Below are 13,298 nucleotides of genomic sequence, written 5' to 3' on the forward strand. Positions count from 1 at the left end.
CCTCCGGTGGAGAGCACCGTGGCTCCCACGCTCTCCCCAACGAGAGCCATGCTGGTGCTCGGGGAGAGATTTGGTTTCTGGTTTGCTGACCCAACGTCAGCACTGCAGATGGCACTCGGCAGCCAGTGAGAAGCTGCTGTGACGGGAGGAGCCTACCAAAACCCGGGGCAAGAGAGCGGCTCCTTGAGCTGCTTGCATGCTGACGTGGCCCTGACAGAGCAGATTCGCGTTACATCAAAGCACATCAGTCAGCATGCTTTCCCAGGCGTCTAAAACAGCCTTTCATTCATCTGGATGCCCGAAAGCATAGCAAAATTGGCTCCTGACCTTCCCAAATCTCATCAGGGCTCTTCTGCACAAGAACTGCTGCACAGCTCCTTTGTAACTCATTTCCAAACCTCTCCAGACTGACCTCCACACCTTTCATAAATGCTCTTCCTGGCACTTCATGTGAAAGCCTGGTTGTATCTCCAAAGCCTGAAGTGGGTTTGATGGATACCTGTAGTTGCTGCTCTCCCAAACGTGCTTTTCTCTGAGGGATCGGAGAGGTGAGGAACATCATGCGCCTGCCAGGATTATCGGCTGGCTTTTCAAAACCATGACAGCAAATCTGAAACACTTTCACAGCATCATCAACTGCCCAAGATTAAAAAGCCATCAAGAATTGTTTTAATGAGCTAGCACGCGCAAAAGTTACTGCAAAGGAACAGACATTGATGCCTTCTAGCATTTACCATGAGTTTAAATTTTAATTACACTTCCCTTAATAGACTGTTTTTTTAAGTATTATATAAACCTAAGAGCCAACTGTGAAGAGTAACACACTGCAGGGTTGCAGACTCAATTGCTGATTGCTTGCTTTAAAATATCCTGGCTTTAGAAGAACACTGTAGCTTCGTGATAAACCGTGGCACAGAAAAGTTCTGCACAGCACAGCCTGTGGATGCACCAGCGTCTCTTTTTTCCCGTGCGTTACAAACAGCCGAGACCACAGGGCTTACATTTTCAGCACCGCAATTGTTTTCATTTGGCTTCTACTTTCAGTTGCAATATTAAATAAACAGAGATTTGCAGCAGATTCTAAGACAAAAACATTGTCTGTAGTATGGTTATATTGTAACAGAATACAAATATATTATAGAATAATTCTGTTTATCACATTTTTTCTTAAGATCCGACTGACCAGACAACACACTGTCAGCCCACGGCCACTCTGACACAGGACATGATCATGCGCGCAGCATCACGCAGGGGAGGGTGACATCTCACCCTGCCGTTGCCACGGGAACCCGACAGCAGTGGGCAGCTCCACGTGTGGACCACTGCTGCTGCGCCATCCCACCGCCCCAGCCGTGCCAGGCGCTTCCAGAGCGGCTGGCTCTAACGTTCCTGAAAAGGTATCGTCTGAGCCAAGACTGCATCACCCTCTAAATACACATCATATGAATTCAGCACAACGTTATTTAGAAACGGGGTTTTTTTGTGCTCCTGCTGGTTTCTTATTGTGCAGTAAAATGAAGTGGAAAAACAGAAGAAAATGTCTGAGGCTCAATAAAAAGAGACACACTTTCAGCTCATCGTTACATTTCAGAAGGGTGACTTACACTAAGGAACTAAAGGAATCGAGTAAGGATTTCAGGAGTTATCTGTACCTTAATATCAGTGCACTGAGTGAACTTTGTGGGTGAACGCACTGAGCTGGGTTGTATTTTGAGGGCTGCCACAGATAACCCAAACCCGATGGCCAAAGGGGATGAACCTCAGGAAGACGATCCTACTCACCACCTCGTGCAAAAACCACTCCACAGCCTCTACCTGGCACTGCTGGGGAAGCAGCAGCCATCAGCCCGGGGAGTACAAACGTGCTCGATTACACCGAGCGGAACTGGTCCTGTGCAGGGCGTCACGGATCTTCCCGTTCACCGAGTTGGACTCCAGGGCTTCTTACAAGCACCTTCTCACACCCATCCTCATTTCTTTCTATTGTTGCTTTTAACCTTGGTTATTTGGCTGTTTATCTTTACAACTATGCCTGAAGCCGTGGCCATGTATCAGAACTGTAATACCAGAGCATGCTACTTTTTCATTTTGATGATCTTTCTAGACAAACACCCTGACAGTAACAACTTCATCGCTTTGTTCCAAGTGCTGCAGCCTCTACTTTCTCAGATCCCCAAAATAAGAAATATCTACCTGAGTAGGTAATATAAAGCCAAAGTTGAACGTGTACTTCCATTAAAATGCCTATGAATTAATGCAGCGTGAGAATCTACATCACCACCACAGCCTGACAACTATCCACGCCCTGAAGACTGTCCCGTGACAAGTGCACACTCCTGTGTACGGGCCGGTTGCGTGTGATACACGTCCCCCCCTGCTCCTCACTTATGTCACAGCTGGGTGAAAAAGAGCATAAACATGAAGCCAAACAGACCAAGCCTCAGCTGGTCGGGCTGTGAAACACTGTGAAAGACGACTGTATCTACACGGAGTGCTGCGTAGGTACCACCGCCGCATCAAAGAAAGAGAAATCCCTGCCGAAGCCGTCAGAACACAGCACTTACCACCAGGAGGAGGCTTGTTCTTTGAGGTGAGGATGACAAAGCCAAATCCTTCGTTCTCCTTCCGCTGCAGACGGACATCGTAGACCTCTGGGGACTGCTGGTTTGCAAACTCTACCCGATTCAGTCGAGGAGAGCCATTTTGTGTCAAGACAGGCTGCGACTCCTCCTCCTCTGGTTGCTTTTCCCCTTGCAGGTAACAGACAAACAACAAATAAGGAAAAACCAATACTGCTGTTTTACCAAGCAACTACACAAAACTGTACGCATCGGTATCAGTGCCAGCACGAGGAAACACTGTCTGCCTGGGAAAGTAAGGTGTGAGTTTATTAACAGTACAATTTGGATCAAACAGAAATCAGATGCAGGATAAAGCATTCAGAGTCCTACACAGCTGTGCGCAGTTGTGCAAGGAAAGCCCGCTGCACACTGGTTGCACAGCCGAACAGATTTGGCAGTGTGTACACAGACTCTGTCAGTGATCTGATGCCTTTTTATAGTAAAAAAAGATCATAGCTTTTCTGCATGCTACACATACAAGATCTACGGCAGAGATCCAGCTACAAACTACAACTATTGCTATCTTAAGAGAGGAACAACTGCTTACTTGGAACAATGGAATGTTTTTCAAGAGGCAGTTTGAAGACTGAAACCAGGTTTTCTTTCAGGAAACCTACAACATTTTGGTCCTCAAGTAGTCTATCTACGAGAAGGCATCTTAAAGAAATTGAGAATTGATCTTAAAAATATTTTTTCCTTTTTCTTGTATATACTCAGAATTAATGGTTGAATAACGCAACGGAAAAGCAATACTGGTTGCTAATCGGAACAGGGGACCGCTACCAGTTCTCCTGAACCCCATCCCAGCTCTGTCAGTCACATGATCAGCATCATCGAGTCGAGGACAATAATCTTCTGTACACTGCCAATCTGGACACTGATCTAAAACTGCAGAATCACAAGATGCTGCCCCGAATCATCTCTGGTTTGAATGCACTTATTCTTGCTACACAGATGCCAGAAGACTGGAGAATACAGCATGTCGTACAGAAAAGACACTGTGTTATTAATGCATAGCATTAGCGGCTCTTCTAATTAGTATCTGCAAAAAGCTTTGAAGAAAACACCACTGCCATCATAATTTTCAGAGCCTTACCTGTCCAAGCAGTGCAAACTAGCAAGTACCAAAGCATCAGCTTATTAAATTCTGCTTTTCTCCACTTGCTCAGAATTGTAGCTGACCCTCCTGAATCTCAGGCTGCTCAGCTCTAGTGCAACAACTGATAAGTTTCAGGGCAGCTTTAATCGATCTGATTATGAAAATGAGCATTCCTTTAGTCAGATCTGTGTCCGCAGTCCCCACTCTGGACAGACAGACACGTACCACCAAAGAAGATCTTCCTCCGGACTGTGAGCAGCACCTGACCGTTCCGTGCAGCACTGGTCATTAAGTCCAAAACTTGCTTGTGCGACTTCCCTTTAACAGGAACCCCATCGATACACATCAGCTCATCCGCAGCTCGAAGCCTGCCGTCTTTTTCTGCTGCTCCCAACGGGATTATGGCTCCAATGTAAATCTGTCAGCAGAGCAGAGCCAGGGGTTTGAACGGCAGAACTTGAACTCATCAGAACACGTAATGGTGGGGGGATGCAGGTGAATGCAGACAGGTGAGGGCTTTTGGGAAGGTATTTTTCAAGATTATCTGACTGTCCAATTCCAGTAGAAACACAGCCAGCTGTGAAACGCTTTGCAGAAGCTGACTGAGTGGATACAATTTGGGGGCTCAAAGTATTCTGTAAATAGGCAAAGTTTGGGGGAATTTTTAATTTCCATGAATTCTGGAAGCATCGCTATCTCTTGAGCATATTTGCTCAGTTTGTTAAAGAGCCTGACTTTTGACATAAGCATACACTGTGTACTTACTACATATACATGATTTCTCAGAAACTATCGAAATGAAAGCCATGTATTCCACCTTTTTTTTTTTTTTTTTTTTTTTTTTAACCAAGACTAGGCCAGAGTGTTTGGGGAAGAAGTAAAAGCTTGTGGAAGAACTCAACTTCACTGCTGAAAAGTAGACAGTTTCATGCCTGAAGTTTTTTCAGTGCACAGCTTTTGGTGATTAGATAACGAATTCAAACTGCTGCACTCCCCTTATCAATTTTGTCTACCCCCACATCATAAAGTGCTACTAAATGTAACACAGATAAGAACAAACACACACTATTTCATATGCTGGAATCACATTCCAGTTAAATGAAAGATTAAGATTAATTATGGCCAGTAGTTGTTGAGGTTAAGCAATGGTGAGCAGATCATCTACACGTCATGACATTAGCTTGACAGTTACCAACAGCTCTGGCTGTTATGGAAACAAAACACCACAAATGCTATAAAGTGCAACAGAAGTCAAATTCTTTGGTTTTGCTCTTCCTTTTCCTTAAATGCATGTTAGGGATTAAAAAAAAAAAAAAGCTAGCGCTGGATCGCAGCTGTGAATGGTGAAAACCATATTGCTTAACTGCAATCAGAAAGCAGTCTATGAGTGTCTATTCCAAAAGTTTTTCCTCTTAACTGGATGGCTGAGAAACAGCCCCTGACATATGGTAACAAGTCTTAGCACTTCTTCCCAGAGGAAAAAAAAAAAAAATTGCCTTTTTGGAAATAGAGGGCAGTCTCCTAAAGTCTGCTCCGAGGAACAGACTAGCCAGGGTTTCCGCACCAGCATTTGCCCGTTGGCCTCCAACTCTGCTGCTCCTTGGCAATTACCTCTCACGCAGAGTCACCCAAGTCCAACTGCAACAGCTCAGCGGGCTGAGGCCAGGAAACACGACTACATGGACGACTTAAAATCCTAACTGAACTCTAGTCACTGACCACGTTAAAGCAAACCAGGCTCTAACAAGTATTCTTCCTCCTGTGCAAACATCAGAGCTGCGTTCTGATGCCAGTTACAATGCAAAACATCGCCAACATCCATTTGCAGGAGGAAGCCAGTCTTAATAGGTTCCGTTTCAAGGCTTTCACAAAAATCTTGAGGTACCACATTTTGTGTTTTCTGAGATGAGAGGGAAAATCACAAGGCAAATAAAAGCCTGAAAGGCTGGGCTTGTCTCCTTGAGACAAATCGACTAGAAACCACACTGACTGACAGAACAAAATGCATTTTTTAAAAGTTGGTGGGAGAGGTGAGGGAAAAGTGGGACACAATCCAAAATCTTAACCTCATTTCACTGGGCCGCATTCAAAGCAATGGCCTGAGGGAGTTTTTGCAGGGTAAGCAGCAAGCAGCACCTTCCTTCCACCCACCTGCTCCCCAGGATGCACCAACATGCACGGCACACTGAGCGTCACCAGGGTGCGTTTTGTGCCAAGGCCACCATCAGGATCAGGTGGAAACGGGCAAAGGCTGAGCACCAGTGCTGCCCTTTCGAGTGCTCCTGAGACACAGCAGCAACTACAGCAACACCTTCAGTATTATCAGCCTGGCAGAGAAAGCTGCTGCCAAAGACAAGCTCCAGATAGCCAAAAGGGCACGGGAGCCTTGCAGATTAAAGTCAGCCATGAAGAGGAAAAAAAGAAAGGTAATCTGAAACAATTCTTGACCTTTAAAAGGCAGATACTGAATTGATCAATTTTGCCATCACTGAACTGTTGGGAATGAGAGGGAAATGAGGGTGACGGAGCAGGAGTCATTCTAACAGTAACACTCTAAGATAACACGTAGGCAACTGTAAACTGTTTCACTTACGGGCTGGTCTGGTCCATCCCCTCCAAGCACCCGGAAACCAAAGCCTGACTCTTGTTTTCGCAGGAAAACGTCCAAATCTCTTGTGTTTGGAGCTAAGACAAAGCAACATTTCAAAACAGGTAAGGAACTATCTTTGATTATCGAAAGATTATGTTTTTATGGTGCATTCTGACTCTTCTTAATGACAGAACACAGTAACCAGAAATACAGTAAATAATTCAAACAGTCAAATCTTCAGCGACGTTCTCTTTACAAAATGGAAAAATAAAGTTTCAGGAAAAGGCTGAAAAAAGGAAGGGACAGATCAATGAATGCCAAAGGAGAAATCACAGCTGCACTCGTATGGTGGGCCAGGATAAAATCTGATCTGCAAGACAACTCAAAACTAACTCCTATAAACTCGGAAATGGTCAGCTCTACTTCCGTTTACTTCAGAGCTAGATCATCCTTGAGACCATTCCTATGATTATCTGTTTTATCGTAAATATGGTTGAAGCATATTGTATCTTTTTTTTCAAAAGGAGTTCCACGGGTTTCTAATTTCTGTATGAATTACACGTTTCTTGAAATGTTTTACCTAGAGGAGGTTAAAAAACTCAAACTGAAAGTCACAGTAGTTTTACCATACATAGGACAGAAAAAATTCCCTCATAATTGAGTGTTTCCAAGTTGAAGTCGATATACTTACGCTTGTCCTCATACAGAGTCTTAGACTTCAGGTAGACTTCCGAAGGGTCTAGTTTAGGAGAGCCTGATCGTACAGCAGTGGGTGGGAATGGCATCGGCTGTGGGATGGGATCACCAACAGCTTCCAAACTACCTGAACTGTCCTGCTTGTCCTTCTGAAACAGACCCCACCCCACAAAATCCATATTAAACCAAAAGCGTAACTCAACTTGTGTACTTATGCACGCAAAGACAATAAACATCATGCAGAGGTGAAATGTAGGGCTAATTTCCAATTGATTATGCACTAAAGTAACTCTAAATACTTTTTTCTGGGCTGAAACCCAACCTAGAAAGCTTGAACGTGGTCGTCTGCACGTGTCTGTGCACGTTAAACAAAAGCACAAGCAGAATAGACTTAGATATGCCCTTTTACCAAGAGTGGAAGAAAACTCCCCCAAGGGGTTTAGCGGTTTGACACTTCTTGTATGTTTATAAACACAAGAACTTGCCCTTTTTAACTGAATTATTTTGCCACGCTGCTTAATGCCACTGAACATCGAGTGCTCCATGGGAAGTTGCTACTGCATGTGTGCTAGAATGCGAGTCCCTGAGTCCAAAGTATTTTTAGCATGCCTGCACAGAGCGCACTGACATGGGAGCCACGCTGACAGGGCTTGCATCCTCAAACTGCAGAGATTTATGCACTGATTTATTTAGCGTGGGCAGCTGTACACTTGCAACGAACGGAATCTGCAAATCTTACTGAGTGCAGTCCGTTTCAAGCGCACTGAACGTATGTGCTCACTTTATCCCACTGCTGGGATATGACTTCAATACTCAAACCACATGCCAAAGATAGAAAAAGCAGCTGCATCTACATCTTGGTAATGGGGTTTTCCTGAAATGCAATAATTTATTCTGTACAAGGAACATTTTTTAAAAAACAGCTCTGTTCACCGATTAGCCTAATACTTAAAAGAAGCGCTCACAGCAAAAAGATGCATTACTATCGGCATTATCAAATCAGAGAGTATTTTATTAAGCCAAAGAATTCTTCATTGAGCTAATACATGCTAAAGATACCCCTACAGATCACACTTCTAAGAATAACGAGTATCAAACGAGGAGTGTTCAGCTACATAAAGACTTCCTGAAAATATGGATTCAAAGATAAGCAAGCATTTTAAGAAGGGAGTACTAACCAGTCCATTAATTCTATGAAAGGATTGAGAAGCATCGAAGTATTGTAAACTTCCTTTAGAAATCCCATTTCACTTTAATACAGGTAATTAGCAAGGAAAAAAAAAATAGATACTGTATTTTGTTTCCCTTTTAATGCGTACTCTGACAGCAGTTACTTAAGACAATGAGTTTGTGGCAGCTAAGTAGACGTGGTTTCACTAAATCATGTTGCAGATTACCACAGGGACCAAAACCCAGAGAGGATAAGATTACTGAAGCAGGTCAGAGCGTGCACACAGATAGCAATTTCATACAGTGCAAAACTAGGAAATATGATGGGACTTAAGTGGCAATGTCGCATTTAAAATCCTGACAAATCAACACCGCTAGACCTGTCATCGTACAAGATCTTTGCTGCATTCTTGATTCTTCAGCAGTAAGAAGAGAGATCTCCATCACCTCCATTAAACAACTCAAAAAACTCAAAGGAATCTTTTGCATTAAGTGCACCATATTTATAAGTCTGTTTTGCAACCAAAACCCCCTGAATATTCTCCATCGGAAACAAATTTAAATACATCACTAATACTCACCCCTTTGGAAGTTTTAGTAGGTGAGGGTGGACCTGAAGAAAACACAACGTAGAAAGCAATTTCAATAGTAGGTCACCAAAAGTTTAAACAGCGTTAAAGCAATATAATCAGTTCCTCCTGGGTTGAAAATAGCAACTGCTTATTCATTCGCCTTTTAAATGGCAAAGTGAATGTTCAGTTGACCAAAACCATCACTCCAGAAAAGTCTCAAATTAGAATTGCTAGCTGTACAACAATGAAAACCGTCTATTTCTCTTTTTGCTAGACTCTGGTCAACCAAATCACGCATCGGTTCGTTGGATACAGAGACACTGTGAATTTGTCTAGAAGAATTTCACTTGCTACCAAAGAAATCTAATTACTTCCTTAGCAGATTAAGGAATAGTAGCATTGATTAAAAAAAAAAAAAAAAAAAAAAAAGACCTGAAGATTTTCGCAAACGTCGATGACTCTTTGAAATGACACTCTCAGGGCTACAATAAAAGCTTAAAGGGACACTAAGCAGCCACATGTTGCTTCATAATTCATTTAGCTCCTTCTGGCAAACGCACACTATCTACTAGTCAGCTTTTGGGGAGAAGATGCGTTCTGGTCTGTGACTGACAGTCAATGAAGGGGTATAAATATGCAAATGCAAAAATGAGAACTTTTCTGGTATTTCCAGTGATCAGCTCCACCTCACTGCTGATGTTTCTCCCTGTCTCCTGTAATCACCTGTCCGTTGCAGCTACAGTTACTGGAATACATTTGGAGAGCCGCAGAAAACTCTATCCATCATACGCTTTGTATTATGCTACAGACCGCATTTTTGCTTTAGCACTCCCCAGACACTTGGAAGAAACAGTGCATAAACACAGCACAATAAAATTTTTGGAAAAAAACCCCCTAGCAACATGCTCTCATCCCAAATACTCAGGGGTATAAATTAAACTTAGAACATAACAGCTCAGAGACATAATAAGCTGCTACTTAGCTGTCAAGACTGGACACGATTTAGATATCACACTAAAAAGGGACGTTTAAAAAGCATATAACCGTACGTGACAACTGTAAATTTACGTATGTACCTCCTCTTAGGATAAGCAGCGGCACCTCTGCTCCTACTGGAAACTGCTTCAGTACCTCCACCACCTGCAGATGTGTCAAGCTCTGTACGTTCTGATGGCAAATCTCCTTGATTACGTCCCCTTTCTGAAGGCCTTGGCACCACTGGCTGTCTAAAATCATTTTCACCTTCTGTCCTGTCGGACTGTCTGCAATGGCAAACCCAAAGCCTTTGGGACCTTTGACTAGAGGAATGGTGACCAGCTCTGGCTGAGAGCCTCCTGAAGATGCAAGAGAGATCCTCTGCTCAGCTGTATCCATGGAAGGGCCGTTCAGACGACCGTTGACCAACATAGGGCCCATTTTTCCATTCTGGTCCAACACAACCGTTCCTGCTATTAAATCTTGGCTGGTCACACAAACGTCTCCTTTGGTCACAGGCGGTCCGTTGATAATAGGTGTAGCTGTCACTATATCTACCACAGGGTCTTCGTTGTCGTCAGGAAGAGGATAGCCACGACACAAAGTCATGTTCACATACTGATTGACGGGAACTAGCTGAAACATCTGGACAACATCTGCATGGGTATGGCCAAGGACACAAGTTCCATTTATGTCTACAATGACATCACCTGTTACAAAACAAAGTTCAACAGTGTCAAAACCAGAAACGAAACCATCCAAACCTGTCCTGTGTTCTGAGACTCAGAACAAAAGCCTAACTGGAGGAAATCACTGTGCAGTCTTAAAACTAGTAAGGACTGGTGGCTGGGCTATTACCTCTTGGCTATCTGTTGCCAAAAAGCACAAAGGATTTCCTCTTTGCATTTATTCTATTTCATCTCAGAACACAGTGTGCTAAATATATAAAGTTTAATCTGCAGCAGATTTAAAATATGATACTGTACAGCCACAGGAGATGAAGCAGCGCACGCACACTACTGCAAGCAGATGTCTTCTACTTTAATTCATATTGTACGGCATCCTAAACTCTACCCAGAATAAATCGGATTTTTTTTTTTTTTGGGGGGGGGGGGGGGGGTCCTATGTTTATTTTAGGACTGGCTGAACTTGAGTTAGGATAGCGCCCACACACATTCCGTACTTCTACACTGTTGCCACACACAGCTAAGCGTGTATTTTCAAACTGAAGTGGACTTCAGATCCCAAAACTTCATTTCATAATTTGCATCATTTTCATTGTGAAACTTTGCATGTGCAATACAATATTCCCACCAAGCAAACAGTCTTATCATGTAAATGCCTGGGCATCAGTAAAACAGTAACTCTCTTGTTATATGAGCTACAACAGGAATAGATACACATCTTTTCACTCAAACATGTGCGTGCACCACAATGCAGTGCTGCGGGATCGTCTTCATTTTTACAGAGGAGGAAAATGAATCACACAAACAAGTTCAAACAGCAGGTCAGGAACAAAACAGGAAACTCATTTCATAAGTAAATACTATTAAAGTATTGAAAGCACAAGCTCTTCTTACTCTTCTTCTCTGAAGAGTAACAGAGTTTATGTGATATGTAAAGAAGCATTTTGCCTTTTCTGGTATGTAAACCATATGTTACAGTAAGCTTATAGGTAACTTAATTAAACATATAACAACAATGAGAAAGCGTGCAATTCTTTATGGATTTCAGGTACTCTCATCCCTTGTTTCCTCACTTGTCCAGTTCATACAGCTTTGCTTGTTCATTCCTGCTGTAGTTTTTTTGCAATTTTAATATTTGGTGTTGTTTTCTGGCAGCAACAAGGCAAAACACAGACCAGGATTCAAACACACTGTTTTTACTTTACGTACAGAGAGGGAACAAAAAAACATTCTGTAAACTACCATGAAGCCAAAAGTCTCAGCTAAAGCAGAAGTACAGGAAAAGCAGATATGTATCCAGAATAGCACTTCTTTTTCTTTTCAGCCACTGCTCTGCACAGATCTTTCACAAATCTGAGAACTATTTCATTTAGTGAGGTGTTCGTATTCGGAGTCATCCAACCTCCTGTGCTCAGAAGCCGCGTTCTCTAAAAGCACCACCACAGGAAACGGAAGTTTAGAGAAATGATACTTGACCTGGGGCAATTCTGCCATCCTGTGCAGCAGGTCCATCTTTTAGCACATTCTTCACCTGGAGAAACTCGTCAGGTCTGTCCCCTCCAATGATTGTGAAGCCAAATCCCATTGTACTTTTTTTCAGCGATGTCCGTATAAGCGCTCCTGTAAGCTGGGATGGATCTCTAGTAAAGACAGACTTCTCTGGTCCTTTCAAATTATGGAATAAAAAGACATGAAGGTAGAAAACCAGAGTTAGTTTTGGTAAGTTTTTGTTTGTTTGTTTGTTAAGGTGTCATAAAGGTTAATGATTTGTTTGGTTAACACTGGTTAACCTCTGCAGAACTGTTATGGTGTAAAGCAAACAAGATATTGTTATACTCAGTTCACAGCTAAGTTAAGTGAAGGGGAAAGTTAAGAGTTTTTTCAAGACCGTAGTACAGATTACAACAGAGCTGGAACTAAACCTGCCAACTTTAATTCCCAGTTTCAAACTTTAAACCTAGAATACTTAGCTTTAAGTAGATCAAAAGCATAAAAATTCAAGGTGGGGTTTTACCTGCACCTTCCAGCTGGCTCTTCTAACCCTCCATATATTCAAAAGCTGCTTATGACAACCAGCTTCAGAACGAGCAAAATGATTTTAAAGCAGTCTTAGGGTCTCAGTTCAATTTTAACATTAAAAAAAAAAAATCACTCAAAAAACTCTACAGATTTGGGAGGGCAGCGCCACAACGGCCAGCAAAAAGACAAGGCTAATGCCTCGATGAATTCCAAAATTGGCTACTTGCGATGCATACTTGCAGATAAGGTGACACACAATCTTCAGTGATACCTGATTTTGAAGGGCCAACATCAGTCTGTCCTAGCTGTTTTTTTCTTTTGGCTTCCAATACTGGATTCTCAAACTGAGTTTTCTGGTTAATATGACTGTAGACATACAAAAGGCAGATCAGGATTTCAGCAGAAAGCATTCTGCCTATTTCACAGAAAAGACAACCACAAAAGATACATCTACAAATACTATTTTTTATTATCTCAGATCAATGCTCTGGAGGAATGAACGATAAACTATCGTAATCAACACTGAAAGCATTTTTGTTCTTTCACCAACTTGATTTACTTTAAGAGCCGATACAATTTTACTTCCTGTTATTATTAGGCACAGTGTACCTTCATTCCACTCTGCAAATTTTCAAAAGACTGTAATAGTTTAGAACCGAGAAAATCTGCTTTTTCTCTTGACCCTATGTGTTGCTTCCATCTACCTATAATGTTCACAAACTCTGACATCACCTTTTTACTAGTAGATGCTAGAATAGGACAGCAGAGTGGGGAAAAAAAACCACTCTGAAGAGTGGAAAAGCAGAATTTAAATACCTGTGTTGGCTTTGCAAAGTCAAACATGTTAGCTTGTTCTCTGAAGCTAACATT

General features: G+C 42.4%; 1 protein-coding gene across 2 annotated transcripts in view; it reads right to left on the minus strand.

Moving 5' to 3' along the window:
* Window positions 1-13,298, minus strand: part of MAGI3 (membrane associated guanylate kinase, WW and PDZ domain containing 3) — a 72,954-nt gene that overhangs the window by 13,365 nt on the left and 46,291 nt on the right. For both annotated transcript variants that reach the window (XM_054803525.1, XM_054803526.1), the window contains exons 8-15: window positions 12,700-12,794; window positions 11,886-12,074; window positions 9,825-10,433; window positions 8,758-8,789; window positions 7,002-7,155; window positions 6,314-6,405; window positions 3,946-4,138; window positions 2,565-2,750 (exon numbers count right to left, since the gene is read on the minus strand). In XM_054803525.1, the coding sequence (XP_054659500.1) occupies window positions 2,565-2,750; window positions 3,946-4,138; window positions 6,314-6,405; window positions 7,002-7,155; window positions 8,758-8,789; window positions 9,825-10,433; window positions 11,886-12,074; window positions 12,700-12,794 (1,550 nt within the window). The remainder of the gene's footprint in view (window positions 1-2,564; window positions 2,751-3,945; window positions 4,139-6,313; window positions 6,406-7,001; window positions 7,156-8,757; window positions 8,790-9,824; window positions 10,434-11,885; window positions 12,075-12,699; window positions 12,795-13,298) is intronic.

Source organism: Grus americana, chromosome 25 (assembly GCF_028858705.1).
Source record: "Grus americana isolate bGruAme1 chromosome 25, bGruAme1.mat, whole genome shotgun sequence".
NCBI lineage: Eukaryota > Metazoa > Chordata > Aves > Gruiformes > Gruidae > Grus > Grus americana.